Here is an 11,256-nt window from a genome sequence, read left to right on the forward strand (position 1 = left end):
CCGGTAGCACTATGTCCAGTTTTCTGAGGAACTGCCAGACTGATTTCCAGAGTGGTTGTACAAGCTCTACAACATTTTTTAAATCTTACTGTATAACAGTAAGTCCTGAGCTGATGATAGCTCAGTTGCATTTGCATAAAATGAATGAGGCTTTTAGTTCATCTCCAAAAAGTATGTCATGATCCATCAGTGTCAGTTGCATAAATCTCATGTTTGCCTGTCTCTTTATCACAACAAGATTCTAATCATGTTTTATGACTGACCTATAATTAGTGTGCACTAAGTAGAGTTTCCTTATGATGTTCACATAATGAAACTGATTGAAACATTTCACTGTTAAAAGTACATGAACGTAGAGTTAACTTGTGAACTATTTTAAGAATGGCAAATCAGAGTATACTTAAGAAAGTAGTTTTTCTTTTATTTCTTTAAATCACTAACCCATTGAAAGATACATTTCCTAGCAAATACACAAATATTTTCAAGAGGCTTGTAGGCCTTCTGAAGCCAATTCAGACCCTAACAGTTTTGGTATCACAGATAATAAATATCTGAGCTAGAGAAAGGACCCAAGGAGCTGAAGGGGTTTGCAGCCCCATAGGAGGAACAACAATATGAACCAACCAGTACCCCCAGAGCTCCCAGGGACTGAACCACCAACCAAAGAGTACACATTGAGGGACTCATGGATCCAGCTGCATATGTAGCAGAGGATGGCTTTGTGGGACATCAATGAGAGGAGAGGCCCTTGGCCTTGTGAAGACTCGATGCCCCAGTGTAGGGGAATGCCAGGACAAGGAAGTGGGAGTGAGTGGGCTAGTGATCGGGGGAGAGAGGATGGATAGAGGGGTTTTCAGAGGGGAAATGAGGAAAGGGGATAAAATTTGAAATGTAAATAAAGGAAATGTCTAATAAAAATGAAAAAAAAGAAAGAAAAAAAAGAGCAGAAAGAACATAAAGTTTAAAAAAGAAAAGAAAAGAAGAGAAAAGAAATTCCCAAGTCAAAGGAAGGCAAACGGAGGGAAGGAAAAAAAATGTTATTTGGAAACTTTAACAAAGAGAATAAAGTCTGTGGGACTATTTGGTTCTAAAATATTTAGAACAGGTAGCCTCAACTTTAAAGCATGAATGCAGTCAGGAAGCAGTGCAAGCATTTTATTGGTCCATACTCTTGAATGAAGTATACGTTACAGGAAGGCTGTTACTCAGAACAAGGAAGAATATTGTATACTCATCGTGGGATACAGATTTTTATACTAAAAGAGAAAAAGATGAATTACAGGAACTCTAAGGATCACACCAACATTTCTAGAGCCATTTAGTACCCAGTGGTTCTCAACCTGTGGGCCATGAACCTTTTTGGGGGAATGTACATATGAAATCCTGCATATTACATATTTACCTATGACTAACAGTAATAACAATGAACACTGTATTATTCCCTGATGGGGATTGGGAATTAAACAGAAATGAGTAAGAAATCAGAAAAGGACCTTTTTAAATTGCTACATTCAAATTTAATAAACATTCATATTCAAAAGTAATCCAGGGGGCTGGTGAGATGGCTCAGTGGGTAAGAGCACCCGACTGCTCTTCCGAAGGTCCGGAGTTCAAATCCCAGCAACCACATGGTGGCTCACAACCATCCGTAACGAAATCTGACTCTCTCTTCTGGAGTGTCAGAAGACAGCAACAGTGTACTTACATATAATAAATAAATAATTAATTAAAAAAAAAAAAACCAACAACAACAAAAAAAGTAATCCAGGCTAGAGAGATGGCTCAGTGGTTAAGAGCACTGTCTGCTCTTCCGAAGGTCCTGAGTTCAAATCCCAGCAACTACATGGTGGCTCACAACCATCCATAACGAGATCTGGTGCCCTCTTCTGGAGTGTCTGAAGACAGCTACAGTGTACTTAAATATAATAAATAATAAATCTTAAAAAAAAAAGTAATCCAAAAATTTTCTACCAAACCACAAATTTCTAAAATAAGCTGTTTTTACTCAGTACCTATTAATATTTGCAAATAATTTTATAACACTAAGAAATATGTTTGCACATTTCTCTATTTTTATATCTTGTACTTACTACAAATAAAAAAGCAAATCAAATTAAATCCTCCAAAGTTTAAGATCATATGTGCAAACAAAAGCTTGCAGCATCCACTGGCTACACAAGGTCTATGTTCTCTCCAAACCACCTTCATCTAACTTCTGGAGCTGCCCACCTGACTTTCCTGTCCTCCTTGTACAATCAGGACATAAATAAATGACAAACTACACAGAGAGAATTTTATAAAACAATTTGAGAAAAACTTTTCTCACATTGAAATAAATATTTGGAAGCTACATACTTCCACACATTTAAAGCTGAATTTGTCTCACGAAGATTCACTTGCTAGACTCAAAAAACATTTGATGTATTTAAAGTTTGGGTAAAGTTTCCAAACACTCACAGTTTTGTTTTTTGTGTTTGTTTGTTTATGTGTAGAGATCTGTCATGTGTGTGTGTGTTTACTCATACCTCAGTTAATATTTCAAAGTATTAAACAGAATTAGCTTTAAAAAACAGGAAGGCATGGTTAGTTTAGGTGTGGTTTAAGCAAATTTTAATTACCTGTGTTTACTTCCTCTGCAATTTCCAAGTCTTCTATTTGAATCTCATGATCTAACATCTCTGAAAAATGGTCTCTGATTTCTTCAGCTGATTCATCACCAAATTTATAATCACATAACATTACAGTAGATCCAGGAAGGGGAACAAAAACTCTCTGAGGAAGTTCATAATCTGAAAAGAAATACCATAATATTCATTTCAAAAATGTAAAAATGTTGAAAAGACGTTTGAAATGACAATTTTGTCTTACTTTCTAATTGATAAGTTGCTTTTATTGAGTTCTTTCTTTCGTCATTTCCCCTGGCTTCTTCAAAGGTCTCTAAGCAATATGCCTATGAAATATACACCCCTCCTTGCCTTTAATGAGGAGATATTGCTAATCACACGTTCTTATAGGACCCACTATGTCCTGTGACGGAATGCTCAGTCAATTTTATTACTCCCCAGTGAATAGGCACCTTCTTGTTTGTTTTAATTTTGTAAGTATTGTGGATTTTATTGCCAACTTTTTCTTCATTTATGCATGTTCCAAGTCCAAACAAGGGCCTTCCCTGTCTCTGCCTCCCTTACATTAGGAAGAGAAGTCTATGCCACCACATCTGGCTTTATTCTGGGTAATTGTGCTTGGGTGCAAGCACTTTTATCCAGTGAGCCATCTCCCCAGCCACCATGTTTCACCTTTCTTTGGATACTTGCAAATTAGACTATATGTTTCCAAATTCCTAAGATACTTACTAACTACATAAATATAACTGCTATTAATCTCAAGATGAAGCTCTGACAAACTAACAAAAAAGCAGACTTCATTGTAAAAAATAACCATTTTGTCTGCATCAAATATGATTAAAAAGCTATCAATATAAAGATCAAGTAGAAAATTAGGGTCATTCTGTTAGCAATCTATACTTCCTCCTCAAGAAACTCAGGCTCCTTGAAACAAAGAGAAGATGCTGGCGCAATCCTTAAGTTCACGGGGAACACAGTGACATAAGCTAGATGATTTTTCCACTTTCTGTGTATGATCTCATTTGTGTAGAACCCAAGAATAATTTTACTCTTTGACCAGACTGCCTCCTAGTGTTAGGATTATATAACTGCAGTTTGTAGCACAGCATGCAAAACTAGGATGGTATTATTTTGAACCAAACATACTTGAATCTTAAATTCAAAATTCAAAAATGGCTTTAATATGCATGGATAATTGATGTACAAAATTTTAAGTGCACATCAAATTTGGATTCTAGATTTTCCTGAAGAAAAAAAAAAACGTTATAAAACTGAATGCCAAAGAACTGGTTACAATACATTTAATGACTCATTAAAATAGAAAGGGGAAAGTACTTAAAATCAGAAATTCACTCACTAGCATACTAGTAGGAAAGGAGACACAGGGTGTAGTTTCAAAAAGCATTCTTAATATTACTTTTGAGTATAAAATTATGTCAATTTGATAGCCAGGACTAGAAGGTGCTACTAGATGGAAGGAAAGGCATCAGTCCTCCCCTGCGGCGAACCCTGCTAGCCACAGTGACAACTGGCCTGCAAGTCATGGCTACTAGTTAACTAGGCATGAACGTCATGAGAGTAACCATTCAGTTTCTCACTGGACTAAAAGCTGGCTCCACAATTTGAAAGCCATATCTAGTATCATGTTAGGGCAAGAACATGTGGCTGGTAGGCCATAGGCCCTAACTCAGACACTATTATGCTGGTAAGTGGGCATCACATTAAACTGACTGCTAATGACTTATTGCTATACTCTTAGATTAGTGACTCTTTCAACCCAGGAAGTCTCTTTTGCAGTAAATGGCAGTTAATGCAGAGATCCACAACTGGTCACGGTGCAGAGAATGAGAGACTACAGAATGCTCAGCGCTAAATGGAGCATCTACACCACAGCCCATCTTCTCAAGGCTCTGGGATTATTGCAAAAAAAAGGGGCAGAACGACATTAGAGCCATAGGTGATGGATAACGATGACAAACAGTGTTATCCAGACACAGCACAGTAGTTTCACAGATGAACACAGAGCACTTGTGACAGCATGCCTATGAGCCGCACAAACACAACCATACAATTAAGCATGCTGCAGTGGAAGGCAGCATGTCCAAAAATACATGCTCAGTACAACTATATCAGCTGTGTTTTAAAACAAACAAATTTCGGTGAGTAAGGAGGATATGGGAAAAGGTGATAGAAGGAGTGAATATAATCAAAATACATTGTAAGAAACTATCATGGGGCTGGGGAGATGGCTCAGTTAACTGCTGAGTTAAGAGCACTGGCTGCTCTTCCACAAGTCCTGAGTTGAATTCCCAGAAACCACAGAGTGGCTCACAACCATCTATAATGTCATCTGGTGCCCTCTTCTGGCCTGCAGATGTACATGAAGATAGAGCACTCATACATTGAATAAATAAATACATATTTAAAAAAGAATGTAAGTAAAACTGAAAAAAAAGATCAAATACCTAATTTTAGAAATGAGAAAATTTGGGTTACAGAACATTGAAAGGAACTGACAAATGTTGACCGTCTGCTAACAGAAAAAGTTCAAGGCACAGTGGTGGAGGAGGGAGCAACTGAAAAGATTTATTCAGCAATATAAGTAAAAGACAATTTATTGTTATAAAACATGCTATAGAATATGACATGCATGTTAAATCTCGACACCTTACTGTATGAAACTGTTCAAACAAACACAAAAATACTTATTTATAGTCTTACTTTTTTTTTCTGGAATTTCATTCAAAAGCAGGTCTTCAAATAGTATTTCACAGCGATCAGCAACTGTGTTCAAAATATCTCTCTTCACTGCCTGGTGGGGGTGGGGGTGGGAGGTAAAGCAAAAACACAGTAAGAAATAAAATGCTGCAAACTGGAATTATTTCATTGGAAGAAAATCTATAATTTAATTTTCAGAGTAAGAATGTCCACTAAGCATAAATGACACATCATTCTATTTATTATTGTTATCTACTTAGCACACCCACTATTATTTTTAAGACATTTGTAGCTTAAATTTATATAGCCCACATTTAAATAGTAAATTAGAGCAAGATAAAGAATTAAATTTTTCATCTAAACAAATTCTTCCCAATATTCCAATCAGGAAAGGTACTATGAGGTAAAAGCTGGTCATCTTTTAAATTTCTGCACTCCGAAATATTACCTAACAATTCTTCTTGGGAATACTTTTGTTAAGAATCTGAGCTTCCCTCAAAAGAAATATTTTAAAAGTACTGATATATTACAAGGGTGGAACACTTATTAAGCCTACATAGACAGTCTACACATAAAAATCTAGAAACAGAGAGAACCATTATTAATTAAGGTCAAAATTAATAATCATAAAATTAAAATAGAAAGAAAATAAACTTCTAGGATTTTTTAATATTAGGTTGTTTCTGATTTTCTCAACTCTACGTCACTCTTTGGTACCTGCACAGCATCTTTAACCTTAGGTCTGTTGCTATGGATATAAGCTCTGCATTTCACATTTCCCCGAAGGTTTACAGAACCACTGCAGATTTGGACTGTGGCTGTGGATCTGTGGTCCGAATTCAGGAGCTGAAAGGTAAAATCTGTTTCAGTGCTAACATTATTAATTATATGAAACATTTGACCATCATGTAACCATTTAATGCAAAAGGAAAGGGTTTTTTGCCTAAGTACTTGAAAATATTCTCTGTAAATTATTAAAAGTTCTTTATATGTCTTTTTATAAGTTGCGTATTATTTTCTGGACAGTCTTAGAAAACTAACAATATCTCAATGTTTTCTCATTAACATGAATATTTAAAATACTAATACTTAGTATATCTCCTAAAAGTCGACATTATTTGTCGATTCCTCAGGTAAGTATTATAAAGCTAAGAAGATGCATAAAGAAGACATGCTGCAGTAGGAGACACAGGGTATGGAATACAGGAAAACTACAACATTATACAAATTAGGACACCATAAATATGGCAAAAATCTAACCAATGAATAGACACACTTTTCTGTGCTTTCAGTACATAACTTTTATATGCTAAAAGCAACCTATGTTTCCTCATGTAAAGACTTAACGCCAGCCAGAGCTGTCAGCAGAAGATGCTGTTAATGGTTTCAGAGGGATGCCATGGCTGTTTTCATTTCCAAGTCCTACCGTCTTCAGTCTAAACAGTATCCAGTACCTTCTGTTTTCCAGATGCTTCGGACATCCAAATTATTATTACTTTATGCAAACAAATGCTTTGCCTGGAGCATATGACTATGTAGATGCATGTGCATGACTGAGGAGGCCAGAAGAGGGTGTCATAGTTACAAGTGGATGACTGTTAGCTACAATGTGAATGCCAGGAACTAAACCTGGGTCCTTAGCAAGAACACCAAGTGCCTTCACCGCAGCCCCATTTCAGACACTTAAAATCTGATCATCTTAAGCACAGAAACAAAGGCAGCATGGTAACAATGAAAGTACTTCTCAAGGCCTAGCATCACGAGGGAAAGATTAAAACAAAGCCAAGTGCCAGTTCCAGTCTCTGAGTTCAGATCAGCCCTGCTGCCTGGCAAACGCTGCTTCCCGGAAGTCATCTCCCCCCTCTGCTCTCTCAGTTTTTCCACATCCTCCTCTGCACAGATCGCAGCCTTGAGGAGAAGACTCTCATTTAGAGCAGAGTGCTCCACAGACTCTTACTCCCTTAACATTGTACAACTGTAGCTAATTACCATCCACTGCCAGAAGCTCCTCTGATGAGGGTGTACAAATGCGTTATTAGGAGTCATAAAATGGCTATTGCTATGCTGGTTTAGCAGAATAATGGTTGGTTGTCCCTGAGGGCCCACGACCTATCTAGTCTCAGGTTCCTGACCTTACTAACGGTGTCAGGTATGGTTCTCTCTCTTTTCTTTTCTTTTTTTTTTTCAATTTTTTTATTAGATATTTTCTTCATTTACATTTCAAATGCTATCCCAAAAGTTTCCTATACCCTCCCCCTGCCCTGCTCCCCAACCTACTCACTCCTGCTTCCTGGCCCTGGCATTCCCCTGTACTGGGCATATAATCTTTCCAAGACCAAGAGCCTCTCCACCCATTGATGGCCAACTAGGCCATCCTCTGCTACATATACAACTAGAGACACAAATTCTGGGGGGTACTGGTTAGTTCATATTGTTGTTCCTCCTATAGGATTGGCAGACCCCTTCAGTTCCTTGGGTACTTTCTCTAGCTCCTTCATTGGGAGCCCTGTATTCCATCCAATAGATGACTGTGAGCATCCACTTCTGTATTTGCCAGGTATTGGCATAGCCTCACAAGAAACAGCTATATCAGGGTTCTGTCAGCAAAATCTTGCTGGCATATGCAATAGGGTCTGGGTTTGGTAGTTGTTTATGGGATGGATCTCTGGGTGGGGCAGTCTCTGGAGGGTCCTTCTTCCATCTCAGCTCCAAACTTTGTCTCTGTAACTCCTCCCATGGGTATTTTGTTCCCCATTCTAAGAAGGAACGAAGTATCTATCTCTTGAAGGAGGCCTTAAATCCAATTAAAAAAGGAAGTGGCTGAACAAGAGGTCATATCTTGCAGGCAAGTCAGTATAAGCTCCTGGGACTTATGGCAGGGTGAGACAGGATTATTTTTCTCCTCTGGTAGCACATATAACACAGCCTAAGTGAACATTATGAACTCAAAGAGGCTGTGATAGCATGTGTAAGACCCAAACAAGCTCAAGCCAAACAAAATCCCAGCAGCAGAAGAGGAAGTGAACATTCAAGTACTACTCCTAGCCAAAAAATCTATTCGGAATTGCTAGCTGCTGGGAGAGAGAAAAAAAAAAAATCAGTTTTCTTCAATGGAATCACACTGGATATATCAAAACATACTCCAGGAAAGGCCCCATGCCCAGTTGGCCAACACAAAGCACACTTAATCTAACTTAGATGTGTATGGGTATTTTGTTCACTTGTCTTTCTGTGCCCCTTGTAAGGGCCTGGTACCCAAGAGGGTGTTGGATCGCCCAAAATTGGTGTTAACAAACAGTCGCGACCCTCCCTGTTGGTGCTGGGAATCAAACCTTCCTTGATATGTTTAATAGAAGTCAATGCTCCTAACTAATGAGCCATCTCTCCAGTCTCAGACTGGATTTTGCTTGGTTGGTTATTTGTTTTTTTATTTTATATTTTAGGGGCTTTTTGTTCATTCCTTTTGTTTTGTTTTGTTTTGTTTTGTTTTGTTTTGTTTGAGACAGGGTTTCTCTGTGGAGCCCTGGCTATCTTAGAACTTGCTTTGCAGACAAGGTTGACCTCAAACTCACATAGACCTGCCTGCCTCTGCCTCCAGTGTGCTATAACTAAAGGTGTGCACCACATGTCCAACTAGCTTATCTTTAAAAGAGAAAGAAATCAGGAATTTGCCCAGGAAGCAGATCTGGAACAACCTGAGGGCAGGGAAAAAATAATGTTTAAAATATATTGTATAAAATCCCCAAAGAATAAATAGCAAACTAACAAACAACAATAACACAGCAGCAACAACAAAAATGAGTCATAAGAATGTAATTTTATCCCAAGTATACCTGGAATAAATAATTAATAAGGTCCATTCTTGGAAATTAAAAACAAATAAAACTTGTGAAAAGTGCTATGTGCCTATAAACCTATGTTCTCAAGAAGACAGGAAGAAAAATAAAGAAGTAGGAAGAACTTTTAATATGGTCCTTAAAAGACAGGAGTATTCAATATATAATGTATGCAATTCATCACTATGCCCTCCCCCAAACGTTATTTTAAAGCTAATTTTAAATATTTTTTCTAGATTATTTATTTCACTTTATGTGTACGAATGTTTTACCTATATAGATAAGTGTAGACTATATGTATGCCTGTTAAGAGTCCCTGGCACTGGGATCAGTGATAGTTGTAAGCTACCTTATGGGTTCTGGGAAACGAACCCTGGTTCTCTGCAAAAGCAACAAGTGAGTTAATAGCTGAGCTATCTTTCCAGTCTTCAAAGGTATTCTTAAAATTCATATTTAATAATTTTGATGTTCTTATTAAGAAAACAAAACAAAATAAAACAAAATCTGTTGTAGCTAGAGATCACTTAGTGTTAACAGATCTTGCTGTTCTTAGAGAGGACCCAAGTTCAGCTCCCAGCACCTACACAGCAACTCATAACCACTTGTACCTTCAATTCCAAGGAATTCAGCACCCTCTTATGGCCTCTTCAAGTATTTGGCATACATGTGGTATACATACGTACATCAAACCTCACACACAAAGTAAAGATAAGATTTTTTTAAATGTCACCAAATGAAGCAGCAAGATGGAAATGCTGATCCAATATTTGTCTAAGTTCCTATGGTACACATAGAGTTCACTGATAAACTAATAAAGTAGAAAATAATGGGATTTCCTTATACAGCTCACAAATCTATAATGTAGATGAAAACACTCTATTTTGGGAAAAAATATATTTTACCCATGTAACATATAATTTAAGATATATTTTATTATATTTTAATAGTTATAATACACATGCATTAGGAACTGTTTTCTAAAATAGACTATCCTATAAAAAACATACACATGAAGAAAAGAATTTTAAAGGCTATAAGGACTGACATGGTGCCTTTTTGGTTAAAAAAACTTTGCTGGGTTCTACAAATGTCAAGGACTGCTACCTACATTTGAATACAAACTGTCTTACAAACAGCCTTTAAGAATCTAATGGGGGGGGAGGTAAGGTGCTAGAGAGATGGCTTAGTGGTAAAGAGCACTGACTGCTCTTCGAGAGGTCCTGAGTTCAATTCCCAGCAATCACATGGTGGCTCACAACCATCTGTAATGGGATCTGATGCCCTCTTCTGGTGTGTCTGAAGATAGCTGCAATGTACTTATACATAAAATAAATACATAATTCCTTTAAAAAAAGAATCTAATGGGGGAAAGACTGAGCCATTGTTCCAGCCCTGCTTTGGAGATTTTCATCAAATTAGAGTAGAAAATAAAGACATACTTTAAGTATATGACAACTTTCAGTACATCAACACATATCATCGTTTAGGTTTCTAAGAATTCTAACTGTAATTATCAAATCAATGGCTCAAAAATTGAAATACATACATGCACACTCATGTGAGTCTGTGTGCTTTTAAAATTGTTACCGAACAGCTTCAATAGCCCTGCGACAGACAAAAAGGCTCAAAGTGGTTTAATCAGAGCAATGCTTCTTGGGAGTAACTTTCTCATGATGGAATGTTTTATATAGCTTCACATCTTTCTCTATTTTTAATTCATATAATTATATCCCTACTATTTCATTATGTTTGATGAAATAATTTATTTTAAATAAGTGGTTTTAGAAATATTTACCAACTGTGTTAGCACTCGGACATCAAAAGAATGAGCAGTTGCTTGCGTATTTCCTCTGCTTTTTTTCTAAAAAATATAAGTGAAAGCCAGACTGTTAAGGTTGTGTACAAAAAATAAAGAACTATTCTATATTTTCTAAATAGCAAGGAGAAAATATGTCTTAATAATTTTAATGTTGCTTTTTTACAGACACATTGCATTATATATTCTATATCAATCAATTATTGACTTAAAAATTATTCCCTGCCGGGCGGTGGTGACACACACCTTTAATCCCAGCACT

At 36.9% G+C, this 11,256-nt stretch overlaps 1 protein-coding gene across 5 annotated transcripts in view; it reads right to left on the minus strand.

Annotated features, from left to right (window-relative positions):
* The window catches only part of Odr4 (odr-4 GPCR localization factor homolog), a 32,182-nt gene that overhangs the window by 8,258 nt on the left and 12,668 nt on the right, over window positions 1–11,256 (minus strand). For all 5 annotated transcript variants that reach the window (XM_029482388.1, XM_021154749.2, XM_029482374.1 and 2 more), the window contains 4 exons: window positions 10,974–11,039; window positions 6,060–6,188; window positions 5,346–5,436; window positions 2,619–2,789 (listed from right to left, as the gene is read on the minus strand). In XM_029482388.1, coding sequence (XP_029338248.1) covers window positions 2,619–2,789; window positions 5,346–5,436; window positions 6,060–6,188; window positions 10,974–11,039 — 457 coding nt within the window. The remainder of the gene's footprint in view (window positions 1–2,618; window positions 2,790–5,345; window positions 5,437–6,059; window positions 6,189–10,973; window positions 11,040–11,256) is intronic.

This window comes from Mus caroli, chromosome 1 (genome assembly GCF_900094665.2).
Source record: "Mus caroli chromosome 1, CAROLI_EIJ_v1.1, whole genome shotgun sequence".
Taxonomy (NCBI): domain Eukaryota; kingdom Metazoa; phylum Chordata; class Mammalia; order Rodentia; family Muridae; genus Mus; species Mus caroli.